Source organism: Mixophyes fleayi, chromosome 5 (genome assembly GCF_038048845.1).
Source record: "Mixophyes fleayi isolate aMixFle1 chromosome 5, aMixFle1.hap1, whole genome shotgun sequence".
Classification (NCBI taxonomy): Eukaryota; Metazoa; Chordata; class Amphibia; order Anura; family Limnodynastidae; genus Mixophyes; species Mixophyes fleayi.
Window position 1 is genome coordinate 195,456,291 of NC_134406.1, and position 27,839 is coordinate 195,484,129.

At 39.8% G+C, this 27,839-nt stretch overlaps 1 protein-coding gene across 3 annotated transcripts in view; it reads left to right on the forward strand.

Annotated features, from left to right (window-relative positions):
- Positions 1 to 27,839, forward strand: part of FBXO15 (F-box protein 15) — a 149,397-nt gene that overhangs the window by 100,021 nt on the left and 21,537 nt on the right. For all 3 annotated transcript variants that reach the window (XM_075213237.1, XM_075213235.1, XM_075213236.1), the window contains one exon: positions 5,440 to 5,585. In XM_075213237.1, coding sequence (XP_075069338.1) covers positions 5,440 to 5,585 — 146 coding nt within the window. The remainder of the gene's footprint in view (positions 1 to 5,439; positions 5,586 to 27,839) is intronic.

The following is a 27,839-nucleotide window of genomic DNA, read 5'->3' on the forward strand; positions in this document are numbered from 1 at the left end:
AATGGAGCTTTTGGACTACTAATCTTGTACCGTTACAAAGTCTTGGAGGATTTAAATTTCTGAGACGCATAATGGGTGATCCAATCTTCAGTACCAGGGTATGCGGTGGCATTCCGGGAGGTTCTAAAGAGTTAAAAAATTCAGTAGGATAGTGCACAGACTCATTTTCTTCAACAACGGTATCTATTGATTTGTATAATATGGCTTCTCCAGGCAACTCTTCTTGAATCTTTAAGTTGATGTTGTTTACACAATTATTTTTTGGTGCAAGAATCGCACGTTCGCAAAGCCACTTATGCTCTGTAAAATGTTGTTGAATATTTGGAAATACTTTTGCCTTGAGTTCTTCAACAGACACAACTGTGTTACAAAGTGTTTCTCTGAGTTTGAAGAGACCAGTTACTGGATGAAGCGGCATTAAACCATTCCCAATATTTAACAAATGATCAGCAAACTGACCGTCCATTGTGTGGCCATGCAGAGAAACTCTCATATTTGTGGTTAGTCGCAAAGTGCGAACATGCCTCCAAAGATGTGATGATTTAAGGCATGCATTAATTTCATCCGCCATTGTTCATTTTGGAATGACCGGCAATGTTTGTCGAAAATCTCCAGCCAATACAACAGTGACTCCACCCATTAGTAAATCATTGCCTCTTAAAAATTGAAGTGTTTGATTGAGGGCCTGTAAAGCATTTTTGTGTGACATGGTGCATTCATCCCATACAATGACCTGACATTCCTGCAGAATCTGAGCTTTTTCTGTTCGTTTAGTGATATTGCAGATGGGAGTTTCACTTCGGGCCAGATTAAGCGGTAACTTGAAAGCTGAATGTGCTGTTCTTCCACCAGGGAGCAAAGTTGCAGCAATTCCAGAAGAGGCCACAGCAATAGCTATCTTGGAATATACTCGAATTTTAGCAAGTAACAACTTGATGAGAAACGTCTTACCTGTTCCTCCGGGTGCATCCAGAAAAAATATATTTCCCCTTTTTTTTGGAACTTCTTCCAAGACATTGTTCCAGACATTCCAGAGTATGGTCGTTTTCGATGATTTTTAGGTGTTACCCCCCTCGCCACCCCCACCCTTAGGAGTGCTAGGGGTGTCTTGCCCCCACAATATTTGTTGTCAGACTGTAAGTCATATGTGTACCAGGTTTGGTGTAAATTGTTCCAGACATTCCAGAGTTATGGTCGTTTTCGATGATTTTTAGGTGTTACCCCCCTCGCCACCCCCACCCTTAGGAGTGCTAGGGGTGTCTTGCCCCCACAATATTTGTTGTCAGACTGTAAGTCATATGTGTACCAGGTTTGGTTTAAATTGTTCCAGACATTCCAGAGTTATGGTCGTTTTCGATGATTTTTAGGTGTTACCCCCCTTGCCACCCCCACCCTTAGGAGTGCTAGGGGTGTCTTGCCCCCACAATATTTGTTGTCAGACTGTAAGTCATATGTGTACCAAGTTTGGTGTAAATTGTTCCAGACATTCCAGAGTTATGGTCGTTTTCGATGATTTTTAGGTGTTACCCCCCTCGCCACCCCCACCCTTAGGAGTGCTAGGGGTGTCTTGCCCCCACACTATTTGTTGTCAGACTGTAAGTCATATGTGTACCAGGTTTGGTGTAAATTGTTCCAGACATTCCAGAGTTATGGTCGTTTTCGATGATTTTTAGGTGTTACCCCCCTCGCCACCCCCACCCCGTAATGAATTTCAAATTCAAATTTTTTTAGTTGCCTCCGTCATGTTTTAATACACTCGTATGCAAAATTTCATGATCTTCGCTTGAAAAATGTGGATTTGTATAGAAAGACAGACAGAAGGACAAATTTTCTCTTTTATATATTAGATTATGGGGGACACCCCAAAAGCTCTGGGGAGTGCTAAAAATTATTTGGTAAATCTGCTGACAGATAATACTTTGGACAGCCAGAAATATTTATGCACAATTATGGGGGACACCCCAAAAGCACTGGGGAGTGCTAAAAATTATTTGGTAAATCTGCTGACAGATAGTAATTTTGACAGCCAGAAATATTTATGCACAATTATGGGGGACACCCCAAAAGCTCTGGGGAGTGCTAAAAATTATTTGGTAAATCTGCTGACAGATAATACTTTGGACAGCCAGAATTATTTATGCACGATTATGGGGGACACCCCAAAAGCACTGGGGAGTGCTAAAAATTATTTTGTAAATCTGCTGACAGATAGTAATTTTGACAGCCAGAAATATTTAGGCAAAATAATGGGGGACACCCAAAAAGCACTTTGAGTGCCAAATATTGAAGAAAAAAAACAAACTCCTCTATCCTTCTCTCTTCTCTATCGATTGTTGTTAGCACAATTGGAATCAGAATATTGTATTGTCTGTCCCTGCTCTAATCAGCCTGTGACTACACCCTGCTCTCTCCCTCTGTCAAATGGCGATGGATTGCTGTGGAGGCGTGTATTTATAATCTTCAAGTATCGCGAGAACCGAGCCCCGAGATCCGACGACGTCACAATGACATTCGGCCTCGATTTGGATTCTGAGCGGTGGGAGAGTACCGAGCCTCCTTGGCTCGGTACTCTGATAGGCAAAGTTCGGGTGGGTTCGGTTCTCGGGGAACCGAGCCCGCCCATCTCTAATACACACAATTTCTATGTTAGGTGGTTTAGCAATTCAATTAAAGATAAAATTTCCGCAGCATCACCCATCCATTCTGTGCTGCTGACAAAGATGCTTGTAAAATTCTCAGAGTGTTGTTGGGATATTGTGAAAAATACTTTTGAATGAACTCAAAGGGTTCAAAGGGATCTCATAATTATAATTAGAGATTATATTTGTCTCCAAAATAAATTCTGAAGTGGATGCAGGTTTAACTTTGATATGATGTTTTTACGATTTCATCCATACATCTCTTCTGGAGGATCCACAAATGTAGGTATATCCTCTTTTGCAAGTATTGGTGGTTCCAAAGGCATGGACTTTGAAATACATTTGGCAAGCAATTAGGCACACTTATTCATGTAAAGATGCTCTGTGTGACACTTTTTTTGTGGTTTTTAAATGATCCTTAAGGGGGTATTCAATTGTTGCTTTTAACGCGCTAAAACAAAAAAAAAACGAGCGCTCGAAAAATATTACAGTTTATACGGTAATATGCGCGTAAATACCATTAATACGGTAGTTTACTCGCTGAATTTCATCTCGCAGCTCAGGGAGCTGCGAGATGAAATTTAGCGAGTAATTACCGTATTAATGCTAATATTTTTAGAGCGCTTGTTTTTTTTTTTTGTTTTAGCGCATTAAAAGCAACAATTGAATACCCCCCTTAATGTTGTGCATTAATTTCCATATACATTTCATGGCAGCCATAATTAGTGGGGTAAATCCCTTGTCAGTTGAGTAGATACAGGAATAACACCCCTGGACGATATATAATGTGACTTTCCTTCCCCTGGTGCCTTTTTGTTTTTTGCTTTGACCTTCAGCTGAGCATGCAGTGCTTAAGCAGATTGCCGTAGTTTTTTTTTTTTTTGTTGTTTTTTTTTATCTGTTGGGGACTTACCAGTTTCTTGATGGTTACAGAGGATCATTGCAATGTATTTCTTGCAGTATAAGCAACGGCGGGGGTGGCTCCACCAAGAATGCCATGTTCAAGAGAAAATTAACAGGCAGCATCTACTCAAAAGCATGATTATTCTTTCTGTCAAAAACATGTTTTCATCTGTAGTTGCTGGAACAGCTCTCTGATTGCATCCTTCAGGTTGCGAACCCACAATCAAAAAATCTTTTGTCCACGTTTCATTTTGAAAACTTGGTTAAGTGATTCAAAAGGTAACTGGGGTCAAATCTTATTTACTTCAAGACAAGAGAACAAAAGGTTTCCCTTTCTCTTGCTCTTAACAGCACTTCAAGAAAGCATTGAGCTATTGGCCTGGAAAGCAGTATTATAGGCAGTATGGTGCCAGTATTTCAACACAACAATTCAGGAGTAAGGAATAGAGTCTGCCTGCTGAAACCTTTTCAATGAGTCTTTCACAACTCAACCTCCAATGAATTCTGTGGGCGGTAGAATTACAGATTATGCAATAAAAATATCGAGGCTTCCTCCAATAAATCTATGGTTATCTAAAATTCAGTCTGTCTACTTCTCCAAGGACCTTCATGAAGTTGCTCGTAGTTTTCAAGGCTGCTCCACAGAAAAGAGGAGTCTCTTTCTGTCTCTCGCAAGGTGGCATATGAGGAACCTTCAGCTGGGTCCGCTTACATTATTACAGAGCAAAAAGCAGTTGCATGCAAACATTCTGAGATGATGGAAGATGAAATCATAGTAGGAAAAGACAACAGCAAAATAGATTATGTCAATACATACCAAATCCATCCAGGGGAATGGTCTTTGCACAGAGAAGTTGTTAAAATTTCCATTCAGGAAGTGGTGACATCCCCAAATAAGTTTAATGGCCACAAGAGCGAACACCAAACCTTGTCTTCTGCGGTAAGAAATAGCTTATGAACTTTTTCAAGATTAGCCTTTGACTCAGACAAACAGAACCAGGGACCAGCTCTGCATCCAAATCCAGGCATCCTCTTTTTATTGGCAAAGAGGTCGGGCAGTCGCAGTTGAGACACAAAGTAGTCTTTTACAAGGTGATTGAGGTATTTCAAACTAGAAAAAAAACCTGTTCCTCTGTTATAGGATTTAGAGGAGATTCATTGCACAGCCATATAAGAATGAAAGATGTGAGATGCCGAAAATATAACAGCACATTTTGCCTCAGAAGAAGATATCTACAAAAGCAACATGACCATCGATTCGCACCCTTACCAGACACTTCTAGATGTGGTATAACTGCTGATGCTCAGTTTAGTAGGAAAGTCTTTTTAAGAAGTTGTTCAAAATAAATGTTTCACTTGGCACTGTCGGTCTTGATTTTGCTTGAGCCCACTCTCTTTTTTTCTTGTATTGCTTGGGTATTTAGCATTCTTTATGGCTGCAATGAAGGTGATAAAGAAATCAGAAAATTATTACCGTTAATTTAATTTCTTTGAGATATTCCATGGCAGCCCAATATTCCCATCCCTCTTGTATATTTATATTTGTTAAGAACAGCTTGGAAAATTTCTCAAAGGCACCCGAGGAGGAAACACACTTATGCATTTTGGGATGTTTCTTTATCCTGCCTCTACTCAGTTAACTAAGGAGTTAACCCATTAGTTAAGGCTGCCATGGAAGAGTTCAACGAATTTAAATTAATCATTCATATTTTGCTTCTGATCCAACTAGAAAGTAAACAGCAGGTTAAAACATAAAAATTGACTGCAGAAAATGGTGGTATACTATATGTGAAATAGGTACCCTAGTGACCCATCGTTTTAACAGACACACTGTAACATAAGTTATACGAAATTTGTAACTTTTTCTTTGTTTATATATATATTTTTTTCCCTAAAGCCCTTACAACTTCCCTCAACATATTCCAGTCCTGGATGATATTGACCCAGACTATGGGCTTCACGGGTACCGACTCCATATTGATATGTACAGTGGACCAAGAACATATCTATGCAGAACATTCCGTGGTTTGTTTTGTCGAAAAGGTAAATGTGTACTGTACACTTTATTATGTATGACAATTGGGTACAATTAGACTTGAATCAAATTTGCACAAACAACGCCAAATTGAATTTACTGTATTGCCTACCTCTCATGAAGGGATTGGATTATTTTTTTGTATCACCAATAGTTTGAATGGCAAATGACAACTTTTGTTCCTGATTTTGTTTTTTTTATCCTATTTAGCATAGTTATTTTCTGTACTATTGATACTGCAAAAAAGTGCTTGTTTGTGTATGAAACATATATCATACAGCGGCGGTTCCCAAAGTGTGAGCAGCGGCTCCCAGGGGTGCCGCGGTGCTGTCACTGGGGTGCCGTGGGCCAGCCCTAGAAAAAAGAAAGCAAACAGAAACTTACCAATACGCGCGGCGCTAGGACCCTGCAGCCTCCTCTCTCCCGCAGCTGTCACTGAATATCGACGTCAGTGCTTTCTTTTTTTCTATAGCTGGCACCTGGTGCGGGGCAGAGGAGGAGGGCAGATGACAGAGGAGGAGGGCAGAGGAGGAGGAGGGCTGAGAGCAGAGGAGGGGGACAGATGGCAGAGGAGGGGGACAGATGGCAGAGGAGGGGGACAGATGGCAGAGGAAGGGGACAGATGGCAGAGGAGGGGGACAGATGGCAGAGGAAGGGGACAGATGGCAGAGGAGGGGGAGAGATGGCAGAGGAGGAGGGCAGAGGAGGGGGACAGATGGCAGAGGAGGGGGACAGAGAGCAGAGGAAGGGGACAGATGGCAGAGGAGGGGGGCAGAGGGCAGAGGAGGGGGACAGATGGCAGAGGAGGGGGACAGAGGGCAGAGGAGGGGGACAGAGGGCAGAGGAGGGGGACAGAGAGCAGAGGAGGAGGGCAGATGGCAGAGGAGGGTGACAGCGTGAGAGAGGGCAGAAGAGGGTGACAGCGCGAGAGAGGGCAGAGGAGGGTGACAGCGTAAGAGAGGGCAGAGGAGGGGGACAGCGTGACAGAGGGCAGAGAGGGCAGTGTGCCTGGTTGCAGAGGGGGCAGTGTGCCTGGATGCAGAGGGGACAGAGTGTCTGGATGCAGAGGGACATTTTTGCATACAACTAAATAAGTATTTCTGTCGTGACCTAAATACTTATTACAATTTTTTGACCCAACTACTTCTAAAACAGGACTGCTCAGTAATTATTTTGGAGGGGTGCCTTGAAAAAATTTGGAGACTCTAAGGGTGCCACGAACTGCAAAAGTTTGGGAACCTCTGTCATACAGCATTGATTTTTTTTTTTTATTTATCTTGTGTCGAGAGACAGAAAATATTGAATTATGTATTCTTACATTTTTCCAGATACAGTTTAGTAACTTCATAGACTAGTATTAATTTCAAGCAAATACACACTTTTAATAATAAGATGAAGTGCGGTTTTCTAAAACTCATGTTCTTTTCTGCGTTGTTAGTGGCTGTTTTAAATCGGTATATTTTCTAAAGGCAAAACGTTTTGAAACACGTCGCCGTTTTGCAAAGCGCAACATTGCAAATCACTTTACGTGGTCAGAATACAAATCATGAGATTTTTTAAACTAACCCGCCGGAAAACCACCATAAAAGTACTCAACATAGGGTGTATGGACAAAAATATTTGGCCACACTTGTTAATCATTGAATTGAGGTGTTTTAATCAGACCTGTTACCAGAGGTGTATCAAATCAGGCACCTAGCTATGCAGTCTCCATTTACAAACATTTGTGGTACAAAATGGGTTAATCTGAAGAGCTCAATCAATTCAAGCGTGGTACTGTGATAGGATGCAACCTATGCAATAAGACGGTTTGTGAAATTTCATCCCTACTGGATATTCCACGGTCAACTTGAAGTGATATTATTAGCAAGTGGAAGCATTTAGGAACAACAGTAAGTCCGTCATGAAGCGGAAGACCACGTAAAATCACAGAGTGGGGTCAACGACTACTAATGCGCATGATGCTTAAAAGCTGCAAACGTTCTGCTGATTCCATAGCTGAAGTGTTCCGGACATTCACTGGCATTAATATAAGCACAAAAACTGTGCGGCAGGAGCTTAGTGGAATGTATTTTCATGGCCGAGCTGTTGCATGTAAGCCTCACATCACCAAGGCCAATGCCAAGTGTCGGATAGAGTGGTGTAAAGCACACCAACACTGGACTGTGGAGCAGTGGAAACTTGTTCTGTGGAGTGAGGAATCACGCTTCTCTGGCAGTCAGATGGGCTGCGTCCCGGTTTGGCGAATGCTGGGAGAACATTAACTGCCTGGCCTGACTGCATTATGCCAACTGTGAAGTTTGGTGGAAGAGGGGTTGTTTTTCAGGTTTGGTCTAGGCCCCTTATCTCCAGTGAAATGTTGTGGCAGTAGTTTGGGAAAGGCCTATTCCAACATGACTGTGCCACAGTGCACAAAGCAAGGACTACAGAGACGTGGCTTGATAAAGTGAGAAGTGAGATTAAAAAAAACGCAGCTCATTGGCCTGTAGGAACCTGGATGGCTATAAAAAGGGACAGAAACCACTTTGCAAATGTGTTTGTGTCAAGATGGCTTTTTATGAAGCATGATAGATGTTCTTGAAAATCCATATATGGTTGGTGCTGCTGAGGAGAGGAGGTAGAGGAGCAGGAGGAGCACCACCAACTCCAGGTTCCCGTGGAGGCCTTACAGGCAGCCCTTATTTTGATATTTGCAAAATGTTTCCGGCAGTGGTTCACAGATCTCTTTAAGGCTTCTAACTCCATCCATACTATTACACACGGCTTCTTGAGGTTTACTAGAGTCTTGACTGCTTGATTCCCTAATGTTTTCGAATGACAGGGTAATGATGACCCTTACAATTTTTGTTATTGGAAAAGTGTTTGTGTCTCCCAGACTTGGTTTTGCCAAGCTGGCTACCCTCATCTAGCTTTCCCTCATCACACTCATCCTTACTTTCTTGTCCCTCTTCCTGCCCCTGCTGCCTATCCTCCAAATTGTCACCCTCTCTCCTTGATTTGTCTATCTCTCCCACAATACAGAAAATACAAAACAGAAAAAAAACTAAAAACACAATAGATAAACAACACTCACTCACAAAGACTTAAATTAAAACAGACAGCAAGCAGTAAGGCAAACAGAACAATAAAGAACAAGACTACAAACAAGAATGGCACAGTGATGAAGGAGAGGGGGGAGCAGTATGGAACAGTGATGTAGGAGAGGGGGGGAGCAGAATGTTACAGTGATGGAGAGGGGGGGCAGCATGGCATAGAGTGATGAAGGGGGGAAAAGCAGCATGGAAGGCACAGTGTGATCATAAGGAGGCACAGTAATGTGTGTGTGATGGCACAGGGGGCTTGTGGTAGTGTGTGTGTGATGGCACAGGGGGTTTGTGGTAGTGTGTGTGATGGCACAGGGAGCTTGGGGTAGTGTGTGTGTGTGATGGCACAGGGGGCTTGTGGCAGTGTAGTGTGTGTGAGGTAGGTGGTGTCTAGTTAATGGGTGCTATTTTGTTTGTGGGGTGATGGTGGGGCAATTTAATAGTGGGGACTATTAATTTAAGATGGGGTGGTTTGGGGCTATTGAAGGGGGGTGAGTTTGGGGAGTGAGTTTGGGGAGAATGAGGTCTCTTTATTAAATGTGACTATGAATTATTTAATGGCCGTGAAGGTTGCGGGAAATAGGTATATTTATGATATGTAAATGTTAATTTATTGCTGGGGCTGTATGCAGGGAGGGAAATAAGTTCATTTATTAAATGGGAATACTATTATTTTAATGTTGGGGCTGGAGGAAGGCCGAATTATTACTCGTGGGTGCTATTGATTTAACGCCGGGGCTGGTTGGAAATTTCTAAATGTACCCATTCTTTTTCCAAATAGGGCCCCCAACATTCCAGGATGCAGAGAAGCCGCAACTAAAGAAACCAGTAGCCACAGGTGGTGAAAGTGACAAGAACAGGTAGGAGAGAGCAGGAGAGTCTGTGAAATGTTGTGATTCTGGTGGGACAATCCCAATTTTTGGTGAGTGTTCTGCCCAATGTAAGGGGCAGGCCAAGACTGTGAACTCTTTATGTACACACTGCATTGTTTATATACTACACTATGGTGCTAGATGTCCTGAAAGTCAGGACTGCTGGGACATATGTCACGCTCCGGCGAACAGGCACTGCACCCTTGTGCCAATGGTGTACACAACCATGCAGGTTTTTTCTGTAGGTTTTTTCTCTGTAGGAGGTTGGCTTCACCTGCTAGCTACGCCCCAACGATGCATAGCCACGCCCTCAATTGTATGATCACTCCTACTTTTGCGGCGGCGCAAAATATTTTGCCATGCCGAACTATGAGGGGGGCCCCATGAAGTTGTTGTACCGGGGGCCCTGAATTTCTCTTGATAGCCCTGATTCTTATTGTACTTCTTATCTTACATATCACTATGCTGTTAAAGTACTTTTTTGCACAAATATGATGTAAACAAACTACGTCAAAGAAACAGAAAATTTGTCTAGATAGTGAAGTATTTTTTTCAGAGATTTGACATTCCACAGCTCATAAATGGCTGCATGTAGAAAATAGTAAGCTTATATGCAATGTTCCTTTCTTTACTGGGCTGACTTTGCTAGTATGTATGCCATAACGACAAATCTTTTGTCAAATACAGGACTTTATATATATATATATATATATATGTATATATATATATATATATATATATATATATATATATATATGTGTATATATATATATATATATATATATATATATATATATATATAGGTAACAGAAGAACATTGGCAGAGAATATGAACATATAGTGTAGTGCAGGGGTCGGCAACCCGGGGCAAGCGTGCCGAACCACTTAATGCTTAGTACTTAGTACTCGGTAGAACGAATTGAATAGAATAAGAGTTGGAACTTGATTGAAGTGACTGATAGCTTCGGCCACTAGTCCTTTCCTGCTACCAAAAGATCACTCCTGGGCAGACTCCTAACCTGTCAGTTTTTGAAATGTTCTTGACCCCTTGTGAGATGAGATTGTAACTGGGAGGCTAGGTTAGACCTGGAGAGAAGGTAAATAGTGAGACAGCAACCGAGAACGTCCAAAACACTGTTTCCTGAAAAGTCACACTAACTGTCAGGATGTTGGATCGGGAGAGTAAGTTGTGGAGGAGAAATTTCTTAAGCTTAGGTTATTTGACAGACAGGTACCAGGTGGAGGCTACCAGCATCACGGCTTCAAGGGTAGCAGATACACACTGGTGCCCATTCTACCCACCGCAGAGGGGCCAACACTCAGAGAAGGGTCCAAGGGCACTCATGAGTCTGTTCTGGAAGGCCTCGAATGCAGTTAGTAGCACCTGAGCCAAAGGCTAAGACTCTTGTCCAGCATGAAGTTGTAGTTTTTCCTGTTTTGTGTTCTCTCATTTCATTCTCTTCTCAGGATGGTTAATTCTTTTGATTATTAGCAGGTGACAGAGGCTGGTTCAGGTAATGATAAGGAGGTATAGAACAAAGAAAAAAAAGTGTATAAAGGGGCACTCCGGGGTATGGAATGTTAAAATTACATATTTTATTAGTATTCATTAAAAGTTGAAGTATCTTGATACAACTAGCGAAATAAAAAATATTTTGCTAGTTGTATCAAGATACTTCAACTTTTAATGAATACTAATAAAATATGTAATTTTAACATTCCATACCCCGGAGTGCCCCTTTATACACTTTTTTCTTTGTTCTATACTTCCAAACTACCAGTGTAAGGGTGCACCCTCTATCCATAATAGATTAACTTAGGAACTTATTAATGTTCAGTTATACAGGGGTTATCGATTGGAGATATTATTGACAAACTTAGTGCGGTGATCTCTGTTATATATAATGATAAGGAGGTATTGGGGATGAAGGAGAAGTTAGTAGCATAATCGGTCCAGCCAATTACTCTATTCAATTCAGGGGTAAAGGAAAATTCGGAAACCCTGGAGCTTGGAGAAAGTGCGAGGGGCTATTGTCTGAGTAGCATTACGTCCGTAAGTATGGTGACCCCATAGTTAAAAAAAGAGATACACCCAGCGATGCCAGTACAGTAACATTCGGACTTGAGCAGGCATCCTTGAGAATAATTATCATTCTTGGGAGGGTAAGGTTGTAGACCAAACAAAGTGCTGGGCGTGCTCTCACATACCTCAGTGATTATATCAAGTAGGATTAGTTCTCTTCCCACTAAATATTCTTGAGGTACCCGAACTATGGGTGGAAGGTCACTAGGGGAAAAAGTAAGACACCTAGGTCCCTTAGTCTGAAGTCTCCCAATGCTTTGCAAGCCGATCACTGTTAAATCTGAGTATCGGGAGACTGGGAAGAATGAACAGACAATAGCCCGCCCACAAGTGTTGATGAAAAGAACTGATGACATTATTAGAATTGTGTATATTAACGCAAGCTGAAGGAGATTGTATATGACATTATTGATAGACATAGGATGATTCTATTGATGAACATGAAGTGTTTAAATGTATTCTGAGCTTAAAGACATGCGTTGGACAGAGTAACCTGTTAAACTTGAAGAACTGTAGTAGAGAATTCTGTATAGCTGATACATGTTCTATTGTACCTTGTACCTTTCCAAATAATGTATTAAGTGTTTTATTGCACCCTTGAAGGGCATACAAAAGGTTATCTCCAAGCTCCAGAAATGTACGGTCTATAGTAAAAGAAGAAATCGTTTTGAGGATTAAGACTCTCTCTTATGATAACTTGTTTAGATCTACAAACAGCGTAGTCATACCCCAAGGGGGACTCGCATTACATAGCAATGAAACGTGGTACTGAGATCCTGCATATAACATCTTTTAGGTGATAGTTTATTGTACTATCAAAGGGTGGAACTGTCGAAGTCGTATAATTGGATGAACGAAAGTATATTGGTTAATATTGTTTTGCCCTGCGTTTGCGATGCGTACGCCACGTAACACAGATCCGTACGTCACCTAACACAGCGCGTGGTACGATCGCACGGTAAAATACACACGCACACACTCGCATTACAACATTTAGTTATTTATATAATTCATATTCATATTGGTTCCGTTACACTGTAATTTATGAGCAGATAGCATTTGGTTTATTATTAGTTTATATAATAAGATTATATGTGCACTTCAGTGATATATATGGTTCAGGTTGTGGGAAAGGTGGCATGTCTGTTATCATACTGAAACCCTATTCATCAGCAGCTGTCCGGTGCAGTCGGCGAAGAGATCGCACATTGCATACTTTAGTTATTGATATTAGGGAATGAACCTATGTATGATGCTGGCCATGAAAGGAGCAGACCCCTAGAGGGACGACCCCCACCTTTGGATTCCTTAGATTGAATCAGCCTATGACCTGTTTGCCCTGGAGACACCCTTTGTCTGGACCTATAGAAGCAAGCTACGTCATTTGCATTGTTCTCTGTAACACTGAATGAATATATATATGATCACAGCTGCAGCTGCCAGCCAGTCTACTCTGACCACAGTTATCTAACAGATATACTGTTCCATTGGGACCCATGGAAGCGCAGCGATTGCAGCGGTATGTATGTATTTATCTTTTGGTATTGGCTGTACTGTACTGTATCATAATATAATAATGTATTGAATTGTTGACTATTTACATCTGCTAAAATAAATCACTTTGTGCGTTGGAAACACATACAATCGATTGGGCAATGCTTATTTGAAAACGATAGAATTACTTAAATACACCGGTCTGCATCCAGCACTCCGCCTGCTCTGTTCTGCTTGTCCTTACCTGTTCACAAGTGAATACCACACCCCTCTCAAAGGTATCTACTTTCACTCCTTGTATTGTCAGTTGCACCTATCTCGCTCGCATCTAGGGGCCAAACCAAGGACTGTGACCTGCAGTTCCCTAGCAGCTAAGTCCATCCCACCTTGCAGTGGTTCTTGGCGAAAACCAGGGGGCTGTTTGACTCCGCGCCTTGCTAGTTCCTTGTAAATCTAGACCGAGTGCATAAGGAACGTAACACTGGGAGAACAGGAAATTATTCTTACTGCAGAATGTGTAAATCCTGCAATGTAGACAGATGGGAAGAGGGATGCTTGTTAGTAGTAGGTTACCTAATTCAAATGGGAGAGCATAAGGGCATGAATTACAGTTTTTGCTATAACTCAACAGTGGAAATCGCATATCATGAATGCAACTATTTTATTCAGTATATGAATTTGCGTGGAGAAAGAGGAAAAATCCACACCTACGTAATGTACTTTGGTAACAGTTTGAATGACCACTCCATTGACTAACATATCTAGGGGTATTACTGGGCCATATATCAGGGAGAAATACCAGAAGCTTAGTTCTAGAAATGTTTAGTTTGAGCTGTTAAGGCACCATTTAGGAGGATATTGCTGAGGATAACAGAGAATAAATGTGTTCTCGAGAGGTTGGAAAATATTTTTGGTGGATGTACAAGAAAAGCCATATCAGTGTTCTCTTTCTTAAAGAAAGAGACTGTAGAATTTCAATTAGAAGAGAGTGGTCAATAGTGTTGAAGGGAGCTGACATCAAATAGGATAAACTGAGAATTATAAAGGTCATTTGCTATTTTTAGCAAGGGCTATTTTTGTAGAGTGCATTGTATGAAATCCAAATTTCAGAGGGTCCAGGAGGCCAAGGGAGTTAAGAAATCCATCCATGCAAGAGAGAACCAAATGTTCCAGTAATTTGGAGTCAAATGGTAGAGACTGGCAGATCCAGGATATAGGATTGATAATTGATGTGCTAAGTGCTTTGCTAAAAAAACTATTTGAAAATGCAGGCGAAAGTGACATCTATGGTAGGAGCAAGAACACTAATCAGAAGAGTTGTAATATGGTCAATCAGGGAAGTTATGGAATTAGAGGAAAAGAGCAGTCTACAGTCTCTTGCTGGGAAAAAGGAGTCAAAAATGTAGGAGAAAGATTCGAGTAGTAGGATCATAGAGTTAAAATGAAGAGAAGTAATTTTCCTGTGGATAGCTTCTACCCTGGTCATAAAGTGGTCAAAGACCTGGTAGAATGCAGAGGATAGAAGGCAGAGTCAGATACAGAGAAGTGATGTTGAGCATGGGTTTGTCAGTTGATTAACACGGTGGTAGTCAGTATATTGATGATGAAATCTCAGGCAAAACTAACCCAGACGTGTTGAGGGCAAATCTCTCATTCCCGACGCGCTTATAATCCCGACTGTTATAAAAAGTGACATCCAACAATTGCGATGAGTGACGAACCCGGCACCAGTAGATGACTTCACTGTCAAACGTGACACTATTATTCCTGCTGTTAAGGGGGTAATGGAAGGAGGCGGCGGCTGTGCATTGTATTTTACAAAGGCTTCTACATTGTACAGCTGCCGCCTCCTTCCATTACCCCCTTAAGATAGTGTGTGCGCAACTTACGTAATGTATAAAAAAAAATAAAACCTATAGAAAAACACAGCAATCTATAGTCTTTTTACCTATCTTTAGAATTAAGCAAGATTGAAGGTTTCTTAAAAAAGAAAAAAAAAAAAAGTCATATGGCCATTCCTAAACAATGTGTTGTTTAAATGCATACTAATCCCTTTTTTATCTGGATTTACAAGTTCTCATTAGTGTAGAAAGGTATAGATAACCTATTTTGAATGCTTAAGCTAACAACATAGGTTGTGGCAGCATGCTTTAATATGATTAACCATGAGAGGGTGCTAGTGTTAACATACTGTAATTTGTTTTCCAGTGTCTTTAGGTAAAAGCTAATCAGAGCTATTTCAGACATGACATTGCCATAGCAATATATTTTCTTTTTGTTTCTTTTGTATATTTAGAATACTGAGGTTTAAAACTGTTGCAAATAAAGTGATTTGGCATGTGTTCCCCTATGAAGCATGTGTAAAGTAGTAGTAGCTAGCAACATCTAAAGAACGTATAATCTGATTTTTTTCAAATCTGTTTCAGTTAATTTTTGGTGCAAACATTATTTAGCATTTTTATTATTATCACTGCCATTATCTAAACTCAATAGTAAGGGCTTCCTCATACAATCATTAATTCTGTATAGTATATTTTTTGCTGCGCAAAGAATGGAATTTACTAATCAAATTCAGAATTGCTAAGGTAAATAGCATGGGGTTTTATGAAAATGAAGGTTGCAGAGAATTTATTGCATACTGCTATTCTGTATTATGTGCTGTCACAAATAGCCGCCTCTTGCCACTCCCTGATTTAATATCTTACCATATATTCACACAATCAAACAATATATCGCCTCTATTTTGTCAATAAACCTCTCCTAACTACCGTTACCAGTCACAAACTGCACTCTGTGCACTCTTGACTTGAAAGTGTTTACTGTATGGAGTTACACACAATTCCAGCACTCAATCTTCCTCTCACCTATCGCATAGGTTACAGATTTGCCAAATCGTCCCTGAACAGCGCTCACGCAACAACACCCACTTCTGTTTTGCCACCACCTATTGAATAAGGGCAATAGGACCTCAATATACTGTCTCCCACTGGAACACAATATGCACTCCTTGTTACCCACAGGTTAGCAAGGTACACACCAGCAATCAAAGGGTTAACACTTAACTCCTCAAGGCTCTATGACACAATTGTACATGCAGGCACACACTAGGCTTGGTATACAAATGTTTTCACAGTTCACACCTCAGCATTTTAAGGGTTAGCATGGTCAAGCAATCTTCTTCACAAAAGGCTGTGAATTTGTTTAGAGCAATAAGGACATCACTAATTAAATTTGAGCTTTAATATACAAAAAGTACAATGCTTACAGGTTAAAAAAAAACAAAAAAAAAACGATTAAGAAACAATTGACATGACATAAGCAAAACAGGTTTAAAATAAAAGGATTACATTCCGAGTATAACTTGCAGACAGTGGTATATTCTGTGTCAAGGGAAATTGGCTTGAAGATAAGCAGCTTATCAATGTTAATTACTTTCCCAAAAGACAATTTCTTGTAATTGGTCTCAGCTTTTTAAAGACACCTTTCCCCACCTCCAAGGGGGTTGTGCTCTATGACGCTGTTTTCAACCACCATTTGCATTTTTCATTATTTACTACCCAATTCTACTGTGTGACATAACTTTCTGGTGTAGTGTCACACAGACCCAATTTTATTATTAATAGATCCATTATGAATTTGCCAATTGATATTTATACCAAACAGGCCTAGGTCCAGTGTATTAGTGGAGCTTATACTCATTTCCTCACTTCACTGTGTGACAGAATGCCTTATTTGACATATAGGCTGCCCTTCATCATGCTATTTATGAATATGGTATTGAGCACTACTTTTTATTGATATTAAGTTGCATTTTGGAAACTGAATTCTATTTGTCTATATAAGATACAGCAAGCCATCATCCTTATGTAAGACCACAGCTTTGAACGGCTCCTTAGAGTCTCTCTCGATGTCAAAAAAACTCTCCTATGTCAGAATATAGCTCACCCCAGGGGCCTTTTGAAGCTGCTCAGCTTTCCCTCAAAGTGGTGCTGTTATCTTATAATATACGTAGAGGTGGGTAGGGCCACCAGGTAAATTCACACCAGACCCTCTGACTTCACATTTTACACGTTATCTCAATTTATCAATGGATTAATTTGATATAACATATTTACACTACAATTATGATTAGGCCTTATTCCCTACAATTATGTTATGGGTTAATCCTTATAACTGTAATTCTAGGTTCACTACATGTGCATTTTTGTATTAGAAATTATTCTAAAAAAGTGACACTTTACACTATTTAAATATATGAAAGTGCAGCTTTTTAGCTATATGACAAATATGCTTGAAAATAGTTGATATGATTCAAATTTCTCTGTATTCTTTCTCTCTTTATTCACATAACTGCACAAGCAATAATCCAATGGCAGATGTTCTCTTTATTCATTATATTGTAATACATTTTACATGGCTATAGTTTTACCCATTGAGAAAATGGTCTTGAAAGCTACATACAAGTAACTATATTTTCTCATGGTTTTTGGTTTTCTTATTATTTCTGCTTAAACTAAACACAAATTTTAGTGTAGAACAAGTGTTTCTCCCATTGTTCTTCAGAACTTGTTGAAAGCTAATTAAGCCTGAAGGATTTAATCCAGTTAACTGTCACAGTTATAGTTTGCATCAATACTTTGTACAGGTTTCATTGTCTGTGTTCCACGCTGATCATACTGGTTCAAATATACATTAGGATAGTGCGTACTATCATGGTATCTGTATGAACTGACAAATACAAAACTGTACAATCTAAACTTTGCAGCTTGCAACGTAATATACTCTAGAGTGCGAAAAACTGTTTATATAATGGGCTTTAGGATTGTTCTTTGTAGCATGTTTTTTGTGGCTAGATTGACATATTTGGTCATATTGTGAAACATTTTATAATATAAGCAACATATACATTATGCAATTTGTTGCAAATTAACGAAAAACTGCAGGACTTGAAATAAGGTCTTTTACCAGCCCCGATAAATATAGAGTACAATGCAACACATATTTTATGAACTCACTGTATAATTTAAAACCGAAAAGTACAATATTGTGACCTCATTAACTGAAATGAATGAATGTCTCATCATATGTGTGACAGTAGAAGCAGCACCTAGTTTATTAGTATCTCATTGTTGCTATATCTGCCCGTGGTAGATATGGGAGAGGGGAGTTGGAACATGTAATCTTTGGCATACTGTTAATGGCAAAACTTTTAAGCCTTACCCCATTGTTCTTGTACAGTGCAGATACATTCATTTCTAACTTTTAATTCAGCTTGCGCTTGCAAGGTGGAATTATCTTCAATTTTGGGGTGGGATTTCAAAAAAATATTAGTCCTCAAAAGGACAGAAAACCACTATAGGAATTATACTATCACAACTTGTGTAAGGTGTTGTGGACCCAGTGTACTGCTAGCAATCAACACTGGCTAAACTATGTGTGAAGTGTAATGGGCACCAGAAATCTCCACAAAGAGGTGATAGACTTCACTGCGAGTTACCCAAAGGTTGCAAATAAGTATTGTGGCTAAGTACAATGTAAGATGAGTTGAGGTTATTCAGACAAGAAAAGCAGACCACAAACACATGAGTTGTAGGGACAAACTGGGTCAGTAATTTTAATAACAATATAAAAGTAAAAACGAGCACCAAATCTAAAAACACCTTTTGTTCAGTGTGGACGGAGTTGGCCTGATGTGCGTTTCTCCTCCAGGAAGATAAGAGGGGAGAGAGAGCATATAACTAAGTACCAACAGTGGCTTGTTACAGATCAGACATAGTCCTCACCTTGTGCCAATATTTGTGACTTTATCTCTCACTTATATTTGTTGCCCTTCGGGCACATTTTGAGGGAGCAGCCTACAGCGCCTTTATTGAATATACTTTGGCACTTTATGCAGGTTATAATATAGGGGCTTTTTCACGAAAATACCATTTCTTAGGAGCTACACCTGTTTTATTTGATGGGGTTTATTGTGACCCTACCTCTGCATTAAGGCTTATCTTAGCCTTGTTGCACTTAACTGTATGTTAATTGATTGTTGGAGCCCTTGTAACACAGTTTGCAGTTTTTAATTTTTTTGTATCACTGTATGTTTATATGTTGATTTTATATTTCGCTCTCATTTCTACCCTTAATTTTAATGCATACCATTAAAATTTAATCATTTTATCTATCCTCTCGGAGTGCCCCATTTACACCCCTTTTTCTCTCCTTGCTTATCCAATTATATTAGTGTAGGCTTATCCAATTATATTAGTCTATCGCACCCCTGGTCCACACCAACAATTTCTTGAACACTTCTCTGCATGGCTCCCTCACTTCTTATCTACTGATATCCCCACCATCATCATGGGTGATTTCAACATCCCTATTTCTAATCCACATTCCAATGCTGCTTCCAAACTACTCTCTCTAACCTCCTCACTTGACCTCTCCCAGTGGAATGAATCCGCTACTCATCAGGATGGCCACTGTCTTGATCTTGTTTTCTCTAGACTATGCTCAGTTTCTCATTTCCTTAACACTCCTTTCCCCCTCTCAGATCATCACCTTATTAGCTACTCGCTCAACCCCAGTTCTTTACTCTCCCTAGTGTCAAACTCTTCCAAGCCTCCTCACAACCGCAGGAATTTCAACTCTATTGATTTTCAACAGTTTTCCACCTCTCTCCAACACCTTCTCTCCCCAATTTCTACATTTTCCTCCCCTGATCGGGCAGTACCCCATTTTCATCAAACCCTAGCAACTGCCCTGGATCAAGTGGCTCCAGCGACACTACATACTTTGCGTAGAATTCGTTGCCAACCGTGGCACACTACTGTAACACGAACTCTACAAAAACTTTCTCGAAAAGCAGAACGTCACTGGCGTAAATCTTGTGCCTCTAATGATTTCATAACATATACTGATATCTACCACTCCTATAGAATGCTCTGGACACTGCAAAACAAGCATACTTCCGATCTCTCATCTATTCTCAGGCTTCTAACCCCAAACGCCTCTTTAACACATTTAACTCTCTTCTGAATCCTACTGCCCCAAATCCTCCAACTAACATCACTGCACAGGCTCTTGCTTCCTATTTCAAGGACAAAATTGATAAGATCAGGTTTGAAATGGTATCATCTCCCTTGACAGGCAATCAATTCAGGCTCAATTCCTTTGTAGCACCCTCTGACACTTTCTCTTCATTTGATCCCACAAATGAAGAGGAAGTTTCTACTCTCTTCTCATCTTCCTACTCTACCTCCTGTCCTCTTGATCCCATTCCCTCACAAATTGGTATGTCCCTGTCTCCTGTTCTCATTCCCCCTCTAACTAAAATCTGTAATCTCTCTTTTTACTGGTATTTTTCCATCACTATTCAAGCATGCAGTGATTACTCCCATTTTAAAGAAACAAAATTCTGACCCTAACTCTCTTGTAAATTACCGCCCCAGCTCCCATGCCCCTCCAAGCTTCTCGAGAGAATTGTCTACACTCGCCTCACACACTTTCTTACAGCAAACAACCTGTTGGATCCTCTTCAATCAGGTTTTCGCTCTCAACACTCCACAGAGACTGCACTGGCCAAGTTGTCAGTGATTTGATCACAGCAAAAAATAATAACCATTACTCTCTTCTAATTCTCCTGGATCTCTCTGCTGCATTTGACACTGTTGACCACTCTCTCCTCATACAAACGCTACAATCCCTAGGTCTTGAAGACACTGTCCTATCCTGGTTCTTATCCTACCTATCTAATCGCTCTTTCAGTGTTAATTTCTCTGGATCCACCTCTGCTCCGCTTCCTTTATCAGTTGGCGTACCACAAGGCTCAGTCCTAGGTCCTCTGCTATTCTCTATCTACACCACTTCTCTTGGAAAACTAATAAGCTCCTTTGGATTTCAGTATCATCTATATGCAAATGATACACAAATTTATCTATCCTCTCCTGATCTTTCAACATCTGTGTTGTCTCGCGTTACTGACTGTCTTTCTGCCATTTCATCTTGGATGTCTTCTCGCCAACTCAAACTCAATCTTTCAAAAACTGAATTAATAATATTCCCACCCAAAAACAGAAGCTTCCTGCTTGACATTTCAATTTCTGTTGATAACCTGACCATAAATCCCAACCCGCAAGCTCGTTGCCTGGGTGTAATCCTTGATTCACAACTGTCGTTTATCCCCCACATCAACTCTATATCTAAATTATGTTACATACACCTAAAGAACATTTTCAGAATACGCACATATCTGACACAAGACACCGCAAAAACATGAATTCATGCACTCATCATCTCCTGCATCGACTTTTGCAATTCCCTCCTTACTGGTATTCCCAAAGTCAGATTTGAACCCCTACAATCTATTTTGCATGCAGCGGCTAGATTGATTTTCCTTACTAATCGTTTTTCCTCTGCTGAGCCACTCTGTCAGTCTCTACATTGGCTGCCTGTATTTCAACGAATATAAAATTCTTCTACTAACATACAAGGCCAGCAACAAAATTGCACCGACATACATTTCCTCACTTGTCTCGAAATATCTCCCCTCTCGACACCTCCGTTCTGCACAAGATCTACGTCTCTCTTCCACTCTAATCACATCCTCCCATTCTCGGTTACAGGATTTTTTACGGGCTGCACCCACGTTGTGGAATTCCCTCCCCCGCACAGTAAGACTTTCCTCTAGTCTTCAAACCTTCAAGCGTTCACTGAAAACCCACCTCTTCAGACAAGGTTATGATATTCCTCAGCCACCATCTTAATTTCCCTAGATTACCCTATTACCACCCTCTACACAGCTAATGCAAGACAACAACCCTCTGACCAACACTGCAACACACCCCCCCACTCAATACTTTTACCTTTGCGTTCTAGCTGGTCCATTGTGCAATATGATGTAGCACATGCCCTTGTGTTTCTAACTCCCATTGTCCTATAGATTGTAAGCTTGCGAGCAGAGTTCTCTTACCTCTCTGTCTGTATGTATTACCCAGTATTGTTTTATCAATGTTTGTTCCCAATTGTAAAGCGCTACAGAATTTGCTGGCGCTATATAAATAAATGATGATAATGATGATGTAGGGTTCACCCCCTGGGTTATTGTTTTCTACATCCCAGGTTTTTGTTACGTAACACATACTTCAGGAGGAGATTGAAAAATACATTTTCATTATCTAATGCGGGGGTATTCCCCCCCTTTTCGATAAACCCTAGTGCCTTTTTGCTACCATTAATTCTCTACTGTGTCTTCCCCCACTATCGATCACCGCTCTTGACTTTGCCACCTATTTCAAAAACAAAATTGACTCTATCCACAATTAGATTTCTTATCGTCAGACTTGCCTCCACCCACCTGTCTTCTCTCATTCACTCTGCCACCCTTAGCTCCTACCCTCCAGTAACTGTGCCTGAGATCCCCTCTCTTCTCTCCTCTTCTTCTACAACGTGTCCTCTCGATTCTATACCCTCCAAGTTTCTCTACTCCCTCTCTTCCAAAGTCTGTTGTCGCTTTGCTCACCTCTTTAACCTCTCTGTCACAGGTATCTTTCCCTCTGCCTTCAAGTGTGCTCTCATCTCTCCTATTCTCAAGAAACCTTCCCTGGACCCATCCTCTCTCTCAAACTATTGCTCCATATCCCTGCTGCCCTTTATTTATAATATTATCGAACGACTCGTCATCAGTCGTCTGACCAACTTTCTTTCTTCCCACTCTCTCTTTGACACTCTCCAGTCTGGCTTCCATCCCCTTCACTCAACTGAAACTGCCATTGCTAAAGTAACAAATCACTTACTTTCAGCAAAGTCCAAAAGTCAGTTCTCCCTTCTTGTATTCCTCGACCTCTTTGCTGCTTTTGACATCATCAGTCATTCTTTTCTCATCACCACCCTTCACTCCCTAGGTCTTCGCGAAAGAGCTCACTCCTGGTTTTCCTCCTACCTCTGGGGCTGCTCTTTTAGTGTGTCTGCTTCTGACTCTTCCTATCCCCCTCTTTCCCTTTCTATTGGCTGTCTTCTTGGCCCTCTGCTCTGACATGCAAATCTATCTTTCCTCCCCTGACTTCTCTTCCTGCCTTCCTAACCCAGGTATCATCATCATCATCAACATTTATTTATATAGTGCCAGCAAATTCCGTAGCGCTTTACAATTGAGAACAAACATTAATAAGACAATACTGGGTAATACATACAGACAGAGAGGTAAGAGAACCCTACTCACAAGCTTACAATCTATAGGACAATAGGAGTTTGAAACACAAGGGCATGTGCTACATCATATTGCACAATGGACCAGCTAGAATGCAAAGGTAAAAGTATTGAGTGGGCTGTGTGTGTGGCAATGTTGGTCAGAGGGTTGTTGTCTTGTTTTAGCTGTGTAGAGGGTGGTAATAGTGTAATCTAAGGAGATTAAGATGGTGGTTGAGGAATATCATAACCTTGTCTGAAGAGGTGGGCTGTCTCTCTGCTGTAACTACCTGTATGTCACAGCGCTTCCTGAAACTCAATATCTCCAAATTTGAGCTCATCATCTTTCTTCCTACCAATGTTGCTATCCCTCCCAATATCTCCCTCTTGGTTGACATCACTCTTTCTTTTGTCACCCAAGCCTGCAGTTAACCTTGACTCAGCCCTCAGCTTTACCCCTCGTATGCATTCCCTTACCAAATCCTGCCACTTCCTCCTTCGTAACATCATGCAAATCTGTCCCTTCTTCTCAGAAAGCAACCAAAATCCTAGTACATTCACTCATCATTTCTCGTCTTGACTATTGCAACCTCCTTCCCACTGTCTTTCCTCATATTTTGAACATCAATCCTTACAGAATGCTGTGGCTAATCTCATCTTTGTCTCACACTGCACCTCGTCTGTTTGTCCTCGGCGTAAATCACTTTATTGGCTCCCTATCCATTTCAGAATTCAGTTCAAGCTCCTTACCCTCACTTACAAAGCACTTACCAATGCTCCCCCTTACATCTTTGACCTTGTCTCAAGGTCAGAGATGTACCCGGTCATTCAGCTCGGCCTCTAACCTCCACCTCAGTTTACCTCTCATTACCTCCTCCCATGTTTGCCTCCAAGACTTCTGCCGTGTTGCCCCTAATCTTTGGAATTCCCTGCCCCATTTCACTCGACTCTCCCCCAATCTTCAGTCCTTCAAACGCTCACTCAAAACTCGCCTTTTCAAGCTTGACTATCCTACCATCTTCTAACCATACTATCTATCACGTCTTCTTCCTCACCTGCTATCTTCATCTTTTCCCAGTTGGTCCTAATGTCTCTCACCACCCGTCCCTCTAGAATGTAACCTCTCGCAGGCAGGGTCCGCTCTACCTATTGTCTCACGTCTGTCTACTGACTCTCGTTCATCCTGTCATGTTTTTTGCTGCATACTGTGCGACTCCCCATAGCATTACATACACTCATCTGTGCTACTTATGTGTATTAGCTCCTCTATTTGTTGCTTGCTTCTGTGTCCGCCGCTGCGTAATCTGTGACGCCTTATAAATAAATTAATAATAATAATGTGATTGGTTAATAATGTAATTTGTCATGTGGTTTTATAAATGATGTAATCAGAAAATCATAGGCAATGGGGCCAGTTAAATTTGAACGCAACCCCATATGTAGTGGGGGTTTTGTTTTGTTTTTTTATGCTTTATACAGATCCATAACTTTTCATTTAATAAACATATAAATACTTGTTAGTGAATGTTGAAAAATCATGTAATATAACAGTAGCAATGGAGGTTTTATTGAGGCGAAGCAGTGTGTATATAAAATAATTTATTTTATGAAAAAATAAGGACATTTGGGCTGAATGGAGGAAAGCCTTATTTTATTTTTTTTCCAACCAATTATAAATGGCCTCCTTGGTTTATGTTTGTTATTAATGGACAGAGTTTTATCATATATGCACAATAATGATGAAAGCTTCCCAGTGCAGACAAATGTATTTATTGACAAATGCTGTTATTTTACAAATTGCAATAAACTCAGGATTAGTACAAAAGTTCTGTGTTTTAGTAGTAGAAGAGAAATGAGAGAGTAAAAGGGTCTTGTAGTTAGTTTCACAGAGTGCCGTATATAATATGTTTATGACAAAAGCATCCTATCCATAACATATATTTAATAGTACTTTATTGATCCATTTTAATAGGCAAACATGTTTTTGTTAAGAAAAAAACAGTTGAGTAAGCCCATCAGATTCCTAGAGCCCTTTTACCTAACCATTAAAAAAAACAAAGCAAACTTATTAACTATCAACAACTGCAAAAAACTTGATTTTCTGCAGGACTTCTTTATCTATTAATACTTTTTGTGATGCTACATGACAATAAGAGTAATTGATTGGGATCTTAACGTTGTTTGAGATGACTACACGAAATATAACTTTTATTTTTAGCTTATTTTTACTGCACTATTAACTATATTAGAGCAAAAGTAACTTTAGAATTTTGTTTTATGGTTGTATATATTTGCGGTGTGAAACCTGAGAGTTGGGTCCCATAGTTGTCCCAGAATCTTTTTTTGGACTCCACTGATTGTAAAATATGCCAGTTCTTTGAGGTCATAGAATAATAGCACACTGAAACTTAAAAAAAATAAAAATAACCAATTTTTATTTGTTGAAGCATATAATTTCACTATAGCAATATATATCATTATGTCAACAGACATATGGAGCAAGTCCAAATTTTGAAAATAGAGTAACTTACCGTTGGAACATTTTGCCCATCTGTTAGATAAATATTTAAACAAATCCCTCATGGGGGGGGAGTTTTGATGAAACTCTTCCAAGTTTCAATGTTTTTTCATATGCCTTTCCTTTTGTAGCGACGTTTACAACAAATCTATTCAAAATATATAAAAGTAGTGAGGAGGAGCGAACTTGACTTACATTTGGAGCACACATTAACTAGGTAATCATTAGCGCACCTACAAACTTATAAACAGAAACACATGATTGGTAGGCAGTCCAACAGAAAGCAAGCAATGAGAGATACACATTTTGGCCAGTAATGTTTGTTAATCCAATGGAAAAGCAACTGTGTAGGGAGAGGTATGTTCTGTGGTAAATATTTAAAAACGTTTCTGAGTACGTTATTGCAAGTAGGATTCTAATTGATTCCGATACTAAGCGAAGTAAGGATTTCACAGAAAGAAGACAGTAAGTGGTATCTCCATAGAACTTTTAATCTTAGTTTGTTATAGACAAAATTGCCACATAGAAAGTTTTAATGGCCAACATAGTATCTGAGGGGTTGTTCCAGTCTATTGAAAGTGCTACCACCAAACTGCTGGCATAATGTTGGGCCTGCAGAAAGGCCAGTCAGAAGGGCATAATATATTTTTACCATGCTTGTGCAAACATCAAAGATTTCTGTTTAGTTTGTCTATAAGTTGCTCAACTGATTTGATCCCCAGCCATGCCATCCCTGGAAATTTGTATTTCCCAGCAAAGGGAGATCAATGGATACATATAAATTATATTTATGTCTATAAATGTACTATGCCTTTCTTGTAAATATTAGAATATTAGGACCTTTCAAGTGCAGGAAGACTGTTTAAGCTTATTTCAGGTAGGAAATTTTATTTTACATTTTTAAAAAAAAAATTGAAATGAAAGCTGACAAGTGAATTCTCCCAAACAAAAAGGAGAAAAAAAGCGAAGTTTCTGATATAAGGTGCACTAAATCTTCTGATAGATAATATCGATAATTACCATCCTATAAAACATAACTTTTATTAGGTAATAACTTAAAAGCGAAATATACTGAAATATAACAATTAAAATCCCATGGATATAAATAAAAGGCTGGATACACTCAAAATAGTACCTATATAATCCCGCTATAAGTTATATGGTACAGAGGTATAATAGTGTGATTAATATGAATAAGTCAGATAGTAAATAAAGAAACATACGCCATAATAAGCAGTTATGTCTCTAATATAATGTCTGTTAAATAACAGGCTATACAGGCTGATAATGTCCAGCTGGCAGATAGAGGTTGGAACAAAATGTCCCAATTACCTCTTATAAATCACAAACGCTGGTATATAATTCCTTCTGACTCAATCCTGCAGATCAACAATCAGTTGAAATGGAAACTACCCTGCAGCATATTCAGTAGCGTAACATGTAAAGTGTAGCAGAAACGTTATTTGAGAATTATAGTTGCTAGTATGCTATCCCTTCCAACTCATTCCTGCCATTTGTAATCAGTGGTAGCCTGTTATTTAACAGACATTATATTAGAGACATAACTGCTTATTATGGCGTATGTTTCTTTATTTACTATCTGACTTATTCATATTAATCACACTATTATACCTCTGTACCATATAACTTATAGTGGGATTATATAGGTACTATTTTGAGTGTATCCAGCCTTTTATTTATATCCATGGGATTTTAATTGTTATATTTCAGTATATTTCGCTTTTAAGTTATTACCTAATAAAAGTTATGTTTTATAGGATGGTAATTATCGATATTATCTATCAGAAGATTTAGTGCACCTTATATCAGAAACTTCGCTTTTTTCTCCTTTTTGTTTAGATTATACTTGGAGTTCCAAGGTTGCACCCCAATTACCAATTAAGAGATCCTATTTAGGAGATATTTATAGGGATATATGTATTACAATTGGGTAAAATCTTATAGTCAGTGCGGTGATCCAAACTCTACTCTAAGTGAATTCTCCCTATCAGAATCTATATTTGCGTATTTTATTTAAA